This window comes from Lissotriton vulgaris, chromosome 2_1 (genome assembly GCF_964263255.1).
Source record: "Lissotriton vulgaris chromosome 2_1, aLisVul1.2, whole genome shotgun sequence".
In the NCBI taxonomy this organism is placed as follows: domain Eukaryota; kingdom Metazoa; phylum Chordata; class Amphibia; order Caudata; family Salamandridae; genus Lissotriton; species Lissotriton vulgaris.
In genome coordinates, this window is record NC_141687.1 from 327,577,986 (window position 1) to 327,597,775 (window position 19,790).

Here is a 19,790-nt window from a genome sequence, read left to right on the forward strand (position 1 = left end):
TCCTGATGGGTCATTTTGTGTAACAAAGCCTGTTATTCTCTAGCAAAGAAAGAGCCTCCAGTGGGGCTATGCACACTTTCCACCAGGGCCATGGCAGCCACTACTTCTTTCGGACTAGGAGTTCCTCTAAATGACATCTGTCAGGCTGCTACGTGGGCATCGCTGCACAAGTTTACAGGACACTCCTGCCTCAACAGCCAAGTCTGGAGAGACAGCTTCTTTGGCCCTACTGTTCTCCAGGACTTTCTGGTGGGAACTTGGTTCGCAGACCCAACTCCGGGGTTGGTATTGCTGGAGTATCTATTCTAAGGTAAGGAATTTATAACTAATTGGTTCGAGGCATATGGGCTGCAGACCACACAATATTGCAAAGATGGCCATCTGGTGGTGGGCCCGGATGATTACACTTTGTTTTTGTCTTGGAAGAGTCTTTGTCTGTTAGATGACTTCTCCTGTAGATCCTAGTGCGCATGGGCATCGACTCCATCGTCGGATAGTTTTTTCCTCCATCGGGCTCGGATGTGTTTATCGTTCGGTCCCGTTACTGATCTCTTTTCGACTTCCAGTTCTACATCATACCATGGGTATCGTCTTCGACAGTAATTCCAGTTACCCGCGTGGAAGAAAGGCTTGCGCTTCTCGATTCTGGCGTTCGTCGGGCCCAACTGCACCATTGGGCCTTTGGCAAATGTAAGGAACACCCTTCAAGAAGTGCCCTCAGTGTGGACACAAATTTCCTCACTCTGATCTTCATGAGGTTTGCAATTTGTGCTTTTCTCCAGAGCACAAGAGTCGAGACTGTGAGGCCTGCGCTTCGTTCCGGTCCAAGAAGACCATCAGAGACCGTCGAGCTCGAAGAGTCAGGGCGCAGTCATCTTCATCGACACCAGACCGCATCATAGACGAGGCTCCCATCGAGGAAGATTCCGAAGAACAGCAGGACGACATCATTTCCGATGCAGAGGATTCAGCTTCCGGAGCCGGGGAACAATCAGAAGACGACTATCTTCTTCCACCTGGTCAACAGGTCGTATTACAAGCATCAACCCTGTTCACTCCCCCATACCGGGACAGGCTTCGGCTCCACCTCCACCTCCGGGTCCAGGTGCACACCGACCAAAACCTTCCAACGCCCCACCTTCTGGCTCAGCAACAAAGAATCTAAAAAAGCCTCCAGTCGACTCGGGCTGGAATCAATCTGTCGGTTCCGACAAGCAGAAGGTCCTGAAACCAAAACTAACTCCGGCACTGAAGCAGCCCTCAGTACTGAAACCAGTCGAGCCGAAAACAAGCTCAGCACCAAAAGATGTTCTCAACTCTATCGAACCGAAGACTACTCCGGTTCCGAAAAAAGTAGACTCGAAGCCTACATTAACCTTTTGGAGCTGCGGGCGATTCGTCTAGCACTGAAGGCATTCCTCCCCTCTTTCCGAGAGAGTGTAGTGCAGGTGTTCACGGACAACACCACCGCCATGTGGTACTGCAACAAACAAACTGCAACAGACAGGGCGGGGTGGAGTCGTGGACACTCTGCCAGGAGGCTCTGCGCCTCTGGCAATGGCTGGAACATCAGGGCGTGACCCTCTTGGTTCAACACCTGGCAGGTTCTCTGAACGCCAGGGCGGACGAACTCAGCCGCCGGTGCATGATGGATCACGAATGGGGTCTGAACTCGGACGTGGCGCAAGGTCTCTTTCTGCAGTGGGGAGAGCCTTTGTTAGATCTATTCGCCACCAAAGAGAACGCGCAATGTCATCAGTTCTGCGCGTTGGAATTTCCAAGGTGGCACTCGCTCGGAGACGCTTTTCGTCGCGAGTGGAGTTGCGGTCTGTTGTACGCCTTTCCGCCTATACCACTTCTGCCCAGAGTGCTGAAGAAGATCAAGCGCGACCGGGCCCAAGTCATCCTTGTGGCTCCGGACTGGGCACGAAGGTACTGGTATCCCGAGCTACTCAGTATGTCACTCGATCCCCCGGTTCGTCTGCCTCTTCAGGAGGACCTTCTGTCGCAGCAACAGGGGACCGTCCTCCACCCGAACCTGTCCAGTCTCCACCTCCATGCGTGGAGATTGAGCGGCGACAGTTGAGGCCATTTGATTTGCCTCCTGAAGTCTGTGACATCATTCTGGCAGCCAGGCGTCCCTCCACAAAGTCGGTATACGCCTGCAGGTGGAACAGATTTGTGGCATGGTGCACAGCAAAGGCTGTGGATCCTCTGCCTCTCTTTCTGAGGTTCTTCTCTTCCTTCTTTCTCTTGCCCAGCAGGGCTCTGCTCTGGGCACTATCAAGGGCTATCTTTCTGCCCTTTCAGCCTTCTTAAGGCTGCCTGATCAACCGTCTTTGTTCAAGTCCCCTTTTGTAAATCGATTCCTAAAAGGCATCACACACACATTTCCACCTTTTCCGTTTGTGATGCCTCAGTGGGACTTGAACCTTGTACTTAGATTTTTGATGTGCGCTCCCTTTGAGCCACTTCACAACTGTCCTCTCCGCCTTCTTACCCTGAAGACTGCTTTCCTGGTTGCCATCACCTCTGCCAGGAGAGTGAGTGAGCTCCAGGCCCGCTCTTGTACTCCTCCTTTCCTTTCTGTCCATCCGGACAAGGTTGTGTTGCGTACTAAGCCATCTTTCCTGCCCAAGGTTGTCAGAGCCTTCCACATCGGACAGTCCATCAATTTGCCAACCTTCTTTCCGTCACCGCACCCCTCTAAAGAGGAAGAGCGGCTCCACCGTCTGGACCCAAAACACGCGCTCTCATTCTACTTGGATCGCACGGGTGGATGACCAACTCTTTGTTGGCTACATTGGCGCTAAGAAGGGGAAGGCGGCACATAAGAGGACCATCTCCCGATGGATCATCTTGTGTATCCAGGCATGCTACTCCTTGGCTAGAAAGGAGCCCCCTGTTGGATTGCGGGCTCTCTCTACACGAGCCACAGCGACAACAACTGCCCTGGGCTGGGGAGTGCCCTTGCAGGACATTTGCCAGGCAGCTACGTGGGCCTCGCTGTGATTATTGGTTCGCAGACCCACCACCGGGGTTGGTATTGCTGGGGTATCTATCCTAAGGTAAGGAATCTATCACTAACGCGTCTCTTTCAGATGCACAAGTTACTACTTGTGTAACGATATATCTGTAAGAGACATTAGTTAGTGATACATTCCTTACCGACCCACCCAGCCTCCCCGTTCTGCGAACCGATATCTAGGGTTAAGGTCATCCCTTTCAGGGCCCTAGTTTCAATGGCACCAGTGTTGGTTTTCAACATGGCACAGCGTTCTGGCGCGGAAAAGCTGTGTCTAAGAACTGACGTCAGCACGCGGCGGCGGCGTCTAAGTACTCCGACGTCATCACGAAGCCGACGACGGACGCGGAGCCGCAGACAACGCCTACCGACGCGCAAGGGTACTGCTACGAAAAAAAATTCCGGATCCAGTCTGACGCCTGGGGATATTCTAAGGTAAGGAATCTATCACTAACTAATGTAACGACAAGACAAGACCCTTTAGAAAAATACGATAAGTTGCACAAATTACAATGGTGCCCTAGGGGCACGACAAACCATATACTAAGTAAATTGTATAAGGAAATCGATAGAGGAAATGAAGATGTCCAGAGGCTGTAGGATCGCTGGGACTACACTACCCTAACCTTAGGTAAGGAGCAGGAGGCCCACGAGGCGCGTGTGCAGAGTGTGAACTCACACGCGAGATGCGGGACATAGTCAATGGACCCTACAAGTTACAAAAACGTAAGTAAAAGACAGATCTGACTAGTTAGGACTAAAACGACTGGATACCTGGACACTAGGAAAGTCAATCTACCCTTGAGCACCGAAATGCTCTCGTTACCTCACCCACTGGCTGCGGGTGCATAGGTGTGAAAGTGTGTCGGGTTTCCGCTGCGAAGTCTATGGAGCCTTGAAGAAAGATGCTGCAGGTGACCAGGAGGAAGCTGTCCGGAGCGATCCAAGGGTGGATCAAGGAAGATGAAGACCTGAAAGCAGAGGGAACAATGTTCAAAGTCACTAGCCAGTGACCGGAGTGGAATCAGGAAGGAACCAGATGCTGTTGTCGCGATCAGGTGAAGAGTGGACGCTTGACTCTGCAGCCACGTGGAACAGGTGGTGTCTTCGACGACCAGGATGGAGGCACGAGCTGTCCCACGCAGGCTGTCGCTGTCGGCGGTGTTGGTTCCGGATTCGGCGTCAACAGGCCTTGGCAAAGGCAACCCACGCGGTGAGTGGAAACAGCGTCTGGAGTGGACCAGGAGGGTCCGGGGTGCTCCTCTTTTGGAAGCGAAGTGCAGTTTCTCCCAGATGGCCGGTCCCACGTGTCTTGTCGCACACACGGATCTCAGCTGTGCTGCAGATGTAGGTAGAGGTCGGAGAGGTCTGGAAGTCCGGATCTCGTCTGGCTCTGAAGTCTGGTTCCAGGCAGGAAGGACGACAAAGTGAACCGCTAGGACGCTTGATGGTGCCTGCTGGTGCAGGGTGGTCACTCCTTGGCCACAAGGGAGATATTCTTCAGTCTTCTGTGGAGCAGAACGTCTTAGTCCAGAGTTTCTTCTTTGTAGAGTTTCAAATAAGGATAATCTAATTTGGAATGGGACCAGCTCCTACCTTTTTTCTCCTAAAGGGGGCTGTACTATGACTAGGTCCCTCCTATAGGTGGGACCAGGAAGGGGGGTGGTTACACCACCTATCCTTTGTCCAGTTTCGCGCCGGGGCTGGAGTGCCCCAGCAACTGGTTTGAACCGGGGTATGCACAGGGACACCTTGTGTGCCCCAGGCATGTCTCATTCCTTTCAGCCTGTCCTACCTCAATACACAAAATCCTGTCTGGGGTGGTGCTAGCACCTCCCAAGGCAGGAAACCCTTTGTCCAGGCCTCCCTCGCTGGAAGGACTCCCAGCAGCAGGAAGTCAGACTTGTGTCTGTGGTGGCAGCATCCATTTTGTGATGCTGAGGCTCGAGTTAACTTTTAACCGGGGTTCACAGTTACATACATGTCGTGTCCCTCTAAAAGGGTGGAATTCTACCCCCGTCGCCAGAACTGGCGAGGGGGTAGTATTCCAATTCGTATGACACCTTACTCGACATGTTTTGATAATGCTATGCCAAAGTTAGCAATAACCGCGAGGATTATAATGCACTTAAGAGTATATGGTATAGAGTTATCATGGAAACAGCTAAAGGACTTGGTTCAGAAAGCTGCAGACAGGCTCAGCTCATGCTAGAGCACCATCCCACATAATTCCAAGCACTCTGCCTCCAGGATTGTTAAGGCCTGCCATAGGAGTGCCTTTTAGGAGGATATGTGTCCATTTTAGGGTTAGATATAGGTATACTATATCTAAAGCAAACGGTGACTACACCACCTTGCTCCAGCTGTGTTACCAGCCAGTTGTCTGTTTAGATGGCCAGCCAGGGGTGGCATAATACATGCTGCAGCCCCTGGTAGGCCTTGGGTGCACTTATGCCCTCGGTACCTATGGTACACTGTACAAGGACTTACAAGAGTGACCCAATACCAATTAGATATGTACCTAAGGTGCATGGAGTCCATTTTAACAGAGAGAGCAGGAAGCCTGGGGTCCTGGATAGCAGGATCCCAGGCCAACTATGTCGAAAACCAGCAAAACACTAGGCAAAAAGTTGGGGGTAACCATAGTCCGATATCCACCTTCCTACACTCTGTATCAGCTGGGGTGCTAATTTCCTAAAGATACGGCGGGGAAGGGGATCTGTGGGGGAGCCACATGTAATCTTGACAGTGGCTTCTGATACCTGTTCACAAGTTACTGATTTAAAATTAGTCAACAGCGGTATCGATAGATGGCGCTCCCTAGCTAAATGCGTATCAGTATTATTTTCTTGAGGGAAGGAACTGTAAATGGCTTTTATTTTGTCATCAAAAAAAGAAGATATTTTATCAACCCAATCTTACGAGGGCACAACTGAGGCTTGGGTGGCTTCGTGGGTTGTAAACTCTTTAAAGATTTTATATAACTCTTTACTTGAGTTGGCAGCATTCTCAATCCTCCCTGTTAGATAAAGCTTTTTTGCATTTTTGATATTATTTAAATCTAGGCGGTAGCCTTCTTTATATTTGATTCGGGCACTGGCAGTTTTTGTTTTTCTCTAGAGACGTTCTGCCGCCCTGTTAGACAGCTTCTCAATTTTTAATGCTGTGGTAAACCAAGGAGAGGGTTTACTCTTGGTCTTCACTCTTGACATGGGTGCTACTATATTCAATGTGGATGTTATGGCATGTTTGAAGGCCATAGTAGCTTCCTCTATGTTGTCCGTGTCTGTAAGAGCTTTGATATTGAAATAGTTAGAGAAGAAGACAGAGATGACTTTGCGCCAAGGCCTGTTAACAGCATTGTCTTTATTGCGGCTGATTATAGGATCCCCCATGTGTAAATTAAAATTTATTAGGTAATGATCCGTCCAAAGAAGCTGTATAGGTTGACCAACTGCAAATTTAGTGGAGTTTGTAAACAAAAGGTCAAGAGTATGAACGGCCTGATGGATGGGCCCTACTACCAGCTGTTCCAGCCCTAATGTCTGCAGTGATGTTATCAATTGATCAGTGTCAGAGTCCAATGATAGGGCAGCATGGTAGTTAAAATCACCAATAAGGATGAAATTGTTTGGGCCCAAAACGCAGGGAGCAATAAGTTCAACTAACCAGTTTACAAAATTGGCTTTGTGTCCAGGGGGTCTGTAGACTAAGGCTCCTGTCTATATTTTGGAGAGCTGCATCGTAGGCTTGAAGATCAGAATTTCAGCTTCATCTGAATTCACAGGATCTACAACAGTAATTTCTAAATTGCTCGTTGTAGCAATTATTATTCCGCCTCCTCTTCCAGCTGCTCTGTCCAGTCTGGTGAGCTTATATGATGATGGGAAGGCAATCGCTATATCAGGAGAGGCCTGCTCATGTAGCCATGTTTCAGTTATGAAACGGACAACTGGTTTCTCCTGGTCTAAAAGAGTCCAGATTTCCAAAGAATGTTAAGGGATGGACCGAGCATAAGGTAGATAGCCTTCAATTGTTTGGAAACGGCGGCTGGGGCCTTTACCCTTATGGGGCTGGGAAGAGATGCTTTGGATGAAGTCTGCACTTGGAGGGGAAGAGACTCATTCTTACATAATGTATACATGGGTTCAACAATGTAAGGGTGCTGCAGCCCGTAAGGGTCTTCTCTGGTCACAATGTCCTGGATACCTAGGGTACCATTTACTAGGGGCTGACATGTGGCCAGAGATGCCAAATGGGTTCAGGCTTTAGTACAGTTTTTAGGGAAGGAACTCAGGCCCTGGGTACCTGATTGGCAGGGACTCAGGGCACACCAAGGAAATGTGCATCAGGTATCTGGCAAAAAGTGTGGTTGGGGGGAGGAGGGGTACTGCAACAGAAACTCGCCTTCTCACTCCCACTCCCCAAAGGAAGTTGTCATCTAGGGTGTGTAGTGACCACAGGTGTAAGTAGCCCATTCGCTACTACCCCTCACTCGCCTTCATCCCCCCTAATTGAGTATTTAGGGGACCCCTTGATACCAGACCTTCAGCTTTCAATGGACAAAAAGAAGTGAACCACCCCAGGCAGCTTGCCTACTGTGCCTGACCCTAGTGGAGCAACAGATTTTTCCTGCCACTGTGCAGACTCCCTAGAAACCTGTACGGCTGCCAGTACTTCGCCAGTTGCCAAAGAAACTCCTTTGGATTAGAAGAGCTACCCCCTGCAGCGGCAGGCACCAAAGAAGCAAGGTCTGGTTTACCTTCCTGCAGCCTACCAAGACTAACGACAAGCAGCCGCCCCGGAGGTCGTCACTGTGCTCCTACAGGTCGGATCGGTACTCCCACCACATGTGGAGACGCCAGGACTGACCAGAGCTGCGAAGTGCCAATACCTGGGATACTGGAACCCATGCTACACCCAATGCTTGTTGTGTCACGTCGAGGGACTTCAGGGACAGTGAGACCCCCATCAAGGTTGACCCAGCTGTCCTGTTTGACCCCCCTACTGCAGAATCAAAGACAAAGTGTGAGTCTCCCACCTACGCCACAGACACCTCAAAGTGCCTCTGCACCCGCGCCCCACAGCCCAAGTCTGAGGGAGGTGATGGTGCCCATGCAGTTTTACAACACACTAGTGCCCAGCCAATCCTTGGGTTTGGCCAGACTGGAATTCCATTTTCCGCCTGCAACCTTTTTCTGCAGGCCCCCTCCAACCGAGAGCGACTCCAGCACCGAACCCGCCGACAAAAGACATCATTGTACCTGAGCCTCACAGCCCGTGGAGAAGTGGATGAACGGGGTCCCTACATGCCTGTGCATCTCCAGGGTCGAGGCCCCATGTGAGGTCCCCCAGACTGGCCTCCCAGTCCCTGCTTGCAGCCTCTGTCTGACCATAGCATTTCCCATTGAAGTGAATGGGCACCCGTCACCATAACACCTCTTCACTCGGACACACCAGAACCTCCCGTGGTGACATGTTGGTGTGGCTTTGGACATTCCCCTTTACTCACCTTAAGTTCATATGAACAGTCCTGTGAATGGCTGTTGAATGCCAAATGCAGTACATTTTTTTCACCCATACAATAACATAACCTCTCTCAAGAATTGCACTATCAACTTTTGACAACTGTAAAAATTCATAACTCGAAAAGTACTTACCTGATTCCAATGATCTTGGTATCTAAATCCGTATAAAAAGAAATGCTATTTTTATAAATTGGTGTTCCATTTCTTCATTGATTGTGTTTCTCACTTAATGTGTGTGTGTGTGTGTGTGTGTGTGTGTGTGTGTGTGTGTGTGTGTGTGTGTGCGCGCAATACATGCTTAGCACACCCTCTGATATTCCAACTGTTTGTCCGCTCTGCCACAAAAGAGAGCATTTGGGGTGTCATTTGTGCCTCTGTAAAACAGTTGGGGTTTGCCTGGACTCTTCACACAGTGTGCCTCTTTTTAGTCCGTGAGTTGTCGCAACAGTCCGTAGGATGTAATAATTTTAGATAAGAAAGAGTTGTACAGGTGCTGTTTGAATCCCTAAAAGAAAAGAGAGATTATGATCCATGGAATAGATCGCCCTCAAAAAATCCATTTCAATGTGGATACAGTGCCTGGAACTGTTGAAGAATTGGTCCTTCTGTGAAGGTAACTGTTCTTGAGGACCTTGATGGCCCCCCTACCGAGCCCCTGCTGTTGCCTCAAGTACTTCCAAAAGATTGCAATGGCACTTATCTAAGTTTCCTTTGAAAAAGTTTCGAAGTGTCCAATTTGCCTACCTTGCCGTGGCTTTTTCACGTTTGAGTGAAATTGTGTTTTTATTTTTGCCTGTAAAATCTATGTTTCTGATGGATATATCTGCCAGAGGATTCCTCACCTTGTGAATATCCCCTTGCGTCAGCAACATTCGGAAATTCTTTTTGTAGCTTCGCGCCGACGTGGACGACGTCACAGAAGCACAGCACAGCATCGCGCGCGGCTCCACTGACGTCACCGACTCCATAATAGGCCCACGTCGGCGTGATATCAGTTCCCTTTTTTCCGCTTCGTCGACGCTAACGGTTTTCGAGGGATCCTCTGTAGGTGTTCAGTAACTTTGTTAATGTGTGTTTCTACTGGTGTCTTCTTGCTTCTTTGTCTCCTGTCGAGATGTCCTCGAGGAAGACTGGGGTTCAAGCCGTCCGGAGAATGCGGGAAGATGTCGTCGATCACGGACCCGCATGAGGATTGCATTTGGTGCCTGAGTTTGGACCACGATGTTCAAGGATGCTCTTCATGTAAGAAGATGAACCCGAAGGCTCTTCGTAAAAGAGAGGCAAAGCTTCTGGTTGCCAAGTTAAAAGGTAAAAAGGAGAAGAAGACTTTGAGGTCGCGTTCGAGGCCGAAGTCTCGCTCGGCGTCACCTTCAAAGTCATCGTCGGGGCATGCTTCTAGATCAACAAAAAGCACAAGAAGAGAAGGCATGAATCTCGACATCACTCATGGAAGAATTCGGATTCGAGACCGAAGTCGCCAAGTAGGATACGTCATAAAGAGTAATCCCCTACTCCAATTGTGGGTCCGATAGGTAAGGTTTCGCCTGTGGAGTCGCCGGAGCATTCACCGGCTCCGGTGTCGAATCCCTCTCCGGCGCCGTCTCGATCTCCAGTTTGAGAGGAAGAAGAGGCTCTGGCTCACTGACCCGAAGAAGAGGAGATGAATCCAGTGCCTCCTCGAGGGCAACCTGTGGGTTCATACCCACCTTTTCCAGGCCCAGGTCCCTACACAGTTTTTAAACGCGATGTGTGGGGTCTATTCGAGAGCTATGTACCCCTCTGTAGCACCGGCAGGTCCCATGGGTCCTTTGGCATACAACCTGGGAGTTCCCCAGTCTTATGCTCCATTTATGCCGGTGCCTACTCCGCCTTGGCATTTCTCGGCGCTGCCGAGGTCTTCGACGCCGATACCTTCGTCACCGGCGCCGGCCCGACCTCGAGAGCATCGTCCTGTGCTTCCGGATCCGATCTAGACGCCGGCTCCGGATCCATCGGAGTCGATTGTGGATCCGCCGACGCCGATCTTGAAAGAGAGGTCCAGGCGTGATGCTCAGCGTCTTCTGGAAGAACAGAGGTACAGGAAGGCTGAGGTTGAAGAACGTGAGCAGCTGGATAATTACTTTGATGACCTGAGGGAGGCTAGCGGATTGGAACTATCTCCAGACTGGAAGCTATCCTCTGTCTCGAGTGCCACCTCAAAGGACGTTGCACCATACCATATGGTCATCAAAAAGGCAGCAGAGCTTTTGAATTTAAGTCTGCCTACTGCTGAGTTCAAGTCTAATTTGTTAACAGAAGTCCTACATTCCCCATCTTCTGTTGTGGAACCTATGCTTCCTTTCAATGAGGCTTTGACGGAACCTATTTTGGAAGTATGGAGTAGACCTCTCACGGCTCCAGCTGTTGTTAAAGGTGTTGCAAGGAGATACAGGGTGGCGCTGGGTGACCCAGACTTTTTATCATTGCACCCTTTACCGAAGAGCTTGTTAATACAGGCAGCCTGTTCAAAAAAATCTGTGGGAGCTTTCCCTCAGGTGCCTGGGGTCAAAGAGTCGAAAAAGCAGAACCAAATTGCTAAGAAAGTGTTTTCATCGGCGAGTATGGCTCTTAAGTCAACAAATGCCACGCGTCTCTTGGAGAGGTATATACATGCCTTGATGGACTCTGTAAGTCAATTGACCTCTAAGATTCCAGAAGAGGACAGGAAAAATGTTAAAGAAGTGTTGGCTGCTGCACGGCAAGTCATACAAAGTGGACTAGACACTGCTGACTCGGTGGCGAGAGTTATGGGGACTTAAATTGCTACAAGAAGAGCAGCATGGTTGAAGTCTTCTGAGTTCTCTGCGGACATCCAAGCTGCTTTATTAGATCTGCCCTTTGATGGCTCAGGTCTTTTTGGGAAAAAGGCTGATGCAGCTTTGGAGAGGTTTAAAGACAGCACAGCTACAGCCAGATCTTTGGGACTACAGTCCAGAGGAACTATAAACAAAAGATATAGGGGCTGTGGAAGGTCCTCCTTTCGTCCCTATAAACCGTCTCAACAGCAGCAGCAACAACAAAAAAATCCACTGTATAAGTCATACAGGGGTAAGCAAAGAGCTCGTCCTCGGACGTCAAGTCTCCTCTTCCTCAAACCAACCCCCTCCAACCTCAGCAAAGCAGCCCTAGATCCTCCATTCCAGATCATGTGGGTCCTGTAGGGGGTCGGCTTACCTATTTTCTACGGGATTGGGAATCGGCCACTTCGGAACTTTGGGTTCTCAATCTCGTGGAGAATGGGTATGCACTACCCTTTCGGGAATTCCCTCCGAATTACCCTCCTTGTCATGGGTTTTTCTTTAGAGGACCACCTGCTACTTCTGCAGGAGGAAGTCCTGGCGTTGTTAACACCTTGGCTGCTGGAAGAAGACTGGATGGTGTCGATCGACTTGCAGGATGCGTATTTTCACATCCCAATCCTAAAGTCGCACAGGAAGTATCTCCGTTTTACGGTCGGTTCACAACAATACCAGTTTGCGGTCCTTCCGTTTGGTCTTACTACTGCGCCTCGAGTCTTCACCAAGTGGATGGCTGTGGTGGCTGCACATCTCAGAAGGTCAGGGATTCCAGTATTCCCTTATCTGGACGATTGGCTGATCAAAGCGGAATCTCCAGAGAAAGTGCTCCATCATCTGCAAGTCACAACTCAGTTGTTGTACAGGTTGGGTTTTTCGATAAATGTACCCAAATCTCAACTAGTGCCCTCCCAGCGCAACCTGTTCATAGCTGCGGTACTGGACACAACTGTATGTCGAGCATTCCCTCCATCTCAAAGGATTCTCGACATAAAGGAAATGATTCCTTTATTTTACAATGGAGCGGTCGTTCCAGTCCTGAAGGTTCTTCGTCTGCTCGGTCTGAGGGCTTCTTGCATTCTATTGGTCAACCATGCACGCTGGCACATGAGGGCACTCCAGTGGTGCCTCCGCAGGCAGTGGTATCAACACAACGGAGATCTCAGGGAGTCTGTGAGGATCTCCAGAGAGGCTGCGGCGGATCTGTCTTGGTGGAGTGTGAAGGGCAATCTGTCTCAAGGAAAGCCTTTCCATCTGACTCCATCGGTTGCCACAGTGATAACTGATGCATCCACTCTAGGGTGGGGTGCTCATCTGGGGGATCTGGAGATCAAGGGTCTTTGTTCTCCAGAGGAAAGGTTGCTTCACATCAACCATCTAGAGTTGCGGGCAATTCGTTTGGCGCTCAAGGCCTTCCGCCCTTCCCTTCGCGGTCAGTCGGTTCAAGTCCTGACGGACAACATTACCGCGATGTGGTATGTCAACAAGCAGGGAGGAGTGGGGTCGCAGTGTCTCTGCAGAGAGGCTCTGCGTCTCTGGTCCTGGGTTCAGGACCACCAGATTTGTCTGATGGCAAATCATCTGGCCGGAGTTCTGAACGTACGTGCAGACATCAGTCGGCAGTTCTCTGCCGACCACGAGTGGAGGCTCCATCCGGAGGTTGTTCACGACATCTTTCAGATGTGGGGGACTCCTTGGGTGGACCTGTTTGCTACTCACGAGAACGCTCACTGCCCGTTATTCTGCAGCCTCCAGTATCCGATGCAGGGAGCGTTGGGGGATGCGTTTCAGTTGAGTTAGGACTCACGACTCCTTAACGCGTTTCTTCCAATACCCTTGATTCCTCAGGGTCTGAGGAAGATACGCAAAGACCGGGCCCAAGTCCTATTGATCGCCCCGGATTGGCCAAGAAGGGTGTTGTATACAGATCTTCTCCACCTCTCCTCGTGCCCTCCGCTCCATCTCCCTCTCAGGGCTGATCTCCTCTCTCAGATGGAGGGGCAGGTTCTACACCCCCACCTCCAGACCTTACACCTTCATGCCTGGAGATTGAACGGGGCAATCTGAATTCCTTTTCTCTCCCACATTATGTGGTGGATGTCATTTTATCGGCCAGGCGTGACTCCACCAAGTCTATCTGCTCTTATAGGTGGTCTAAATGTGTTTCTTGGTGTGGAGAGAAGTCCATTGATCCTTTGATGGCTCGTTTATCGGCCATACTTCTGTTTACGCTTTCTTTGGCTCAGCAAGAGTTTGTTGTAGCTACTGTGAAAGGTTATCTTTCGGCATTATCGTCATATCTCTGTTTGCCGGATCAGCCGTCTTCATTTAAATCTCCTGTTCTTTTAAGATTTTTAAAGGGTCTTACAAATGAATTTTCTCCTACTCCCTTTATTGTGCCTCAATGGGACTTGAACCTTGTTCTTACTTTCTTGATGGGTTCACCTTTTGAACCTTTTTACAAGTGTCCCTTGAGATTGTTGTCTTTTAAAACGGTCTTCCTGATTGCAATTACCTCGGCAAGGAGGGTAAGTGAGCTTCAAGCTCTTAGTTCTAGGCCCCCATTCTCGACCATTCATGCTGAACGAATGGTACTCGGGACCAGGGCTGCATTTCTGCCTAAGGTGGTGACTCCCTTCCATCTAGGACAGTCTATTACCCTTCCTACCTTCTATCCTCCCCCTTTCAAGGAGGAGGAGAGACTTCACTGCTTGGACCCTAAGAGGGCAGTGAGCTTCTACCTGGACAGAACCAGAGAGTTCAGAGTGGATGACCAGCTCTTTGTTGGTTTTGTTAGAGCCAGAAGAGGCAAGGCGGTGCACAAGCGCACGCGTCAAGATGGATTGTCTTGTGCATCAAGATATGCTACTCTCTGGCGGGTAAGGAACCTCCTGACGGTTTAAGTGCTCCTTCTACTCGAGCAAGTTCTGCTACATCTGTTTTGACTAGGGGTGTGCGTGTAGAGGACATTTGTAAAGCCACAACTTGGGCTTCCCTCCACACTTTCGTGAAGCATTACTACTTGGATTCCGAAATGAGGAGGGACGTCCACTTTGCGCATTCTGTCCTCCAGGATTTTCTGGTATAGGAGAGTGGACACCCTCCTCCGGGAGAGGGGACTGCTGTGGGACTCTATTCACAAGGTGAGGAATCCACTGGCAGATGTATCCATCAGAAGAACAAGTTACTTACCTTCGGTAATGCTTTTTCCGGATGGATACAGTATCTGCCTGTGGATTCCTCACTGACCCACCCGCCTCCCCGTTGTCCACTCTTCTATACCTATGTTAATGGCAATGTTTTAATGCTTATGTGTTGCTTTCAAAAGAAGTGTGTTGTTATTCTTGATTTGCTACATTGTCTTCACACTGTGTGTATTATCATGACTATTGTGTACTGTGTATATATCTACTGTCATCGGTCCGTCCGTGTGCCTCGAAGGCATGGAAAAAAGGGCGGAACTGATGTCATCACGCCGACGTGGGCCTATTATGGAGTCGGTGACGTCAGCGGAGCCGTGCTTCTATGACGTTGTCCACGTCGACGCGAAGCTACAAAAAGAATTTCCGAATGTTGCTGATGCAAGGGGATTATTCACAAGGTGAGGAATTCACAGGCAGATACTGTATCCACCAGAAAAAGCGTTACCGAAGGTAAGTAACTTGTTCCTCTGGAACCCTCTGGGGGATGTTTTTGTTCTAGTGTCTAAATTCTTATAAAAATACAGTCTATTTTTATAAATTGGTCTCTGATTTCTTGAGTGTCGTGTCAATTTCTTCTTCAATGGTGTTGGTGCTGTTTAAATGCTTAACGCGTTCCTCTGTGTAAGCCTTGCTCAGTGCCACATCTACCCAGGGTTGAACGGAGGCTTTTCCAGATGAAACCTACTGGACCTGAAGGGGTTGATAAGTTCATTACACGATAAGGTTACACTACCACACCATATAATACACCCCATTTCCTTTAAGACATCAACCCCTATGGCAAGGATCACCTAACCAAGCCTGTGGACCAAGGAGTAGCTGCAGGAAGATCCCAGTCGACTGCATTGAATGTGCAGCACACTGCATTCTTTAAATCGGAAACACTTCTATAGGAACCTATAGCAAGAGGATAAAATAGCCTGTAACTAACTGAAGACTGCTATTTCCTCTGAGGAAACTGTTTATAAGGACCTTGCTGGTCTCCATGTAGAAGTTGGTTGCCTAAAGTAACGAAGTAACTGCATTGGTACTACATTTTTCCTGAAAACGTTTTTGTGTGTCAAATTTGTTGAATTTGCCAGTGCTTGTGCGCAGTTAAGTAAAAAGTATGTATTTACTGTACCTTGTAAATTGTCTATCTCTGGAACCCTCCACTGGATCCCTTCCCTTTCGTTTTGGTGTCTAAAAATGCATAAAATGCAACATATTTTTATAAATTGGTGTTGTATTTCTTAAGTGTCTCGTGTATTTCTTCATCAGTTGTTTGCTGCTGTTTAAATACTTTGTGTTCTTTCGTGTAAGCCTGACTGCTGAGAACCACAGCTACCCAGGGTGAGCTAAATTTTTAACAAACAAACCTTCTGGTTCTAAAGGATTTGGTAAGTGAATTGCACAGTGAGGTCGCACAACCACATCACAAATAACATCCCATTAGCTCAGAGCAGACCTTTCCCAGGCACAGTCCGTAATGCGACCATTACCTATAAGGCCTTAACCGAGAATGGGCGCTCACTTATGACACCACACAATACAGTGGCCCTTTAAATATCAAGGTTTCCATGTCAATGTTCTAGAGCTCCTGGCTATAGAATTCGCTCATAGTTTTTTCCCAACTGAATAGAGGAAACGTGATTCTATTCAAAACAGAGTACATGATAGCAATGTATTATACAGAGAAGGGACTAGGGGGGCACACATTCATCACAGCTTTCTCAGCTAGCACAGACCAACTGGTTTTGGACGCTTCACAAGGTTCGCCTATTGGCAGACCGACATACCAGGATTTTAATAAGTCATGAATGTAAACCCCACTCCCAAGTCCTTCACACATACTTCCAGTGGTAGGGTACTCCGCAAATAGACCCATTTGCTATGGTGCCCAAGCTTTGCTGCCAGATCCCCACATTCCATAGGGAATGAAGTATGGATGAACTGCAAATAGACCCATACACTACAGTGCCCAAGACTTGCCTCCAGATACCCACATTCCATGAGGAATGCAGTATGGATGAACTGATCAGGGATATTTGACTATGCAGACAACATGACTCTCTGTTAAGGATATTAGTGGTTAAAGCATTTATGGAGGGACTAAAGAGAGTAATGCCTCTATGTGCCCTTCCAGCCCCCATCTGGAGCCTCAATATAGCCCTTACTAGACTTGTGGAGCAATCATTTGAACCTTAGCACTCATGCCCTCTTCAGTTCATCTCATGGGAAGATGGCTGCCTAGTTGTAATTGCCTAACTTATTCTCATTATTAACCTATAAGCCTTCACCATCCAAGAACCATTTTGTCATAAGTCCCATGCAGGCCCATTGTCGTTTTCCCTATGTTCGCATGAGCACGTTGCTGACTGTCCTCTGCTTTGCACACGTTACCTTACAGATCTATTTTGCTTAATGCCACAATGTACTTTCATACAAAACACGTATTTGTTTTGGCTCTGTTCTTTTCCTGGGAATTAGTCTGAACATGCAGAAATAGTCGAACAACAATACCCTTGTTATTCTGTTCTGGTGAGTCCCTAGCACCTAGACAAAAAAACGAAAATGCAGCTGTTGTTTTGGAACACGTACTTTCAGTCATATAGGTATGTACAGATAGGTAACACACACTTAGAGAGGGGCTTTTCCAGGAAAAAAGATTGTGACAGCGTCTGGGAAGTCAAACTTTCATTTGTGTATATTGAGGTATGGGGTCTTCTGCTAACACTTAGAGATCTTCTGATTATATAATCATTTTGCTTCTGTAGAAGGGAAGGGAGGTTAGGCTACACTGTCGTATATAATGACGGCTCCGTTAATTATTTACGGACTACTTGCTATTCTGACCTTATTTGTGTTGGCCTTTTTTTTCTACTTGTTGTGGTACTAGAGCACAATAGTTAAAATAAACATTTTCAACTTTCCTTGTGTCTTTGTCAGAACTTATTGTGGTCAAGTACGAATGTGTGAGCGAAAAGGTGTGTGCTGCAACTGCGATTCCGAAGAGGGTCGGAAGTGTTGTGTTCTGGGTGTCTAATCACTTGTTCCTCTGTGAGTAGGAGGGCAAGTGAGACACTATAGCTAGTCAGTCCTGGGCTCATGTGTACTGAGGTGGTATGATGACTCAGTCCCTGCCTACTAAGTTCCCATAATCCCCTGTGACTCTGCAGAATCCCTTTTAATGGGTCCACAAAAATAGTAATTCTCAGAAACCATACTAAGTTCCTTCTTAATGATGTTAAACGGTCCCTTATGTATTTCATATATAGGATCGACACATTCCACAAATGAGACCCACTATTTTTCTTGTTTGCCAAACCTCACAAGGGATAGGCCCAGTGCTTTATTTGTAAAAATGCGTGCCGGTGTCCAGGGCTCTGCTCAGAAGCTTGTGGGTGGTGCAAATTAATGTGGACGTGCCGAATACCTAGGCTGCGTAGTCCTAAATCCTCCTATCTCTCTAATTCATTACCAGATACTCCCTGCCCCTTTATCTCACTCCTACAGGTTCTGACTTTCTCTTACGTCTTTCCGCTTTGTATGTTTTTCCCTCTCTTGCTTAAAATCTAATGCAGTAAAATAAGTGCTGGTCTTAAAATGAGTGCCACTGGCTTCCACTGCCTCAAATTAAGTGTTGGACAGGCCAGTTCCAAAGCTAACATAGCCAGATTAATTGTCAAATGTATCCAGATGAGTTGTGTCAATGCCAAAAGGGTACTTCAAGCTCCCTCTAGGGTAAACTACTTGTAAAAATAAAAAAAAGGAGGGGGTACTGTTGCATTCCTCTGCAACATCCCTCTTGCTGACATATGTAAGGCAGCTACATGGTCAACAGCACACACATTTACTAAGCATTACTGTGTGGACATAAGCCTTAGTGAGCCAGGTAGTACTAAGAATGTTATTTCAGACATTTTCTTCATCCATGAACTATTCACTGTAACTGGGAGGGTACTGCTATTCAGTCGTTGCTAAGCATGTGTATCTAAAGCCACACATGGTATGAACAGAAAATACGACTTACCCTGCAAGCTTTTGTCCATAGCTCATCATGCTGTAGATTCACATACACACACTCCTCTCTGAATGTGCATCTGAGTCGCATCTTAAAAGTATATGTGTTTTCTCTGTACATTCCAATAATTCACACTCCATGCAGCCCAACACCCATTGTGCAGAAAAAAATCTAACATGGAGTCGGTGCCCATGCGTAGTTTACATCAAGAGGAGGAGGCGCACTGCATCTCCTGACTCAAAAAAATTCTTTGAAGAAAAACAAATAGAAAACAGCTGACCGCAACACTAAATGGCAGGCATATTTCTAAGCACTTGAATTTTAAACACACTACATGCTATGAATAGGATATATATATATAAATCTAAACGGAGGTGTGTTTTTTTGATCCTGCCTCACAGCCATATAAATCTGCTGAGGATATCCTTGATGGAAAACTTTTTTTACAGGTAAGTAACATTTTCTTATCTTTTGTGAATTCTTCTACCGTATAGAACACTTTTCTCTTACACTAATGTTTTGAACTTTGCAGTGTCATCTTCTCACCGATATGAACCACCCGGTGAGCCAATTGAGGTAATCAGCCCGGCAAGTTCCCCCATGCCCGCTCCTGAAAAATCAGAATCTTACCACCAGCAAGAATCCTGTAAACCGAGCCAGTCAGAAAGTGAGTCTGTATTTTTATGGTGAAAACTCTTGACTGTTATGTCTTCAAAACATTTAGTAGAGAAAAGGACAAATAAACTAGCCTTTAATTACTTCTCTGATGTTGTGATGTTGGGCCGTCACACAGAACAGAAATTGGATTATGAATTACTCTTGAGGGAGCCACCTTTTAATGACTTTTTGTAAAGTCCTCATTGGACATATGTATATGTACAGTATGACTTCATGTACTTTAATTGTTTAATATACTCATTGTCTCTTCTTCTCTAACAACATTGAAAGTCAAGTAAATGTAAAAAAAAAAATGCGTTAAGTATAGTCTCTGTAGTCTGTTTTATGGCATGCAACAGACAATTTCTTTTACATGAATATCTGCACAGGAACACGTCTTTACATATGTTTACTCGCTCTTATTACTTTCACCACTTCATCCAACTTTACTTGAGGGCTCTAGCCTGTCGAAGTATGAAGTCCTAACAGCTTGCCTAGCCCATTTTTAGGTCTGCAGGCAGGAGTGGTGGCAGGTGCGGG

At 47.7% G+C, this 19,790-nt stretch overlaps 1 protein-coding gene across 20 annotated transcripts in view; it reads left to right on the forward strand.

Annotated features, from left to right (window-relative positions):
* The window catches only part of NCOR1 (nuclear receptor corepressor 1), a 1,907,529-nt gene that overhangs the window by 1,716,430 nt on the left and 171,309 nt on the right, over positions 1-19,790 (forward strand). For all 20 annotated transcript variants that reach the window (XM_086955042.1, XM_086955041.1, XM_086955040.1 and 17 more), the window contains one exon: positions 19,126-19,260. In XM_086955042.1, coding sequence (XP_086811168.1) covers positions 19,126-19,260 — 135 coding nt within the window. The remainder of the gene's footprint in view (positions 1-19,125; positions 19,261-19,790) is intronic.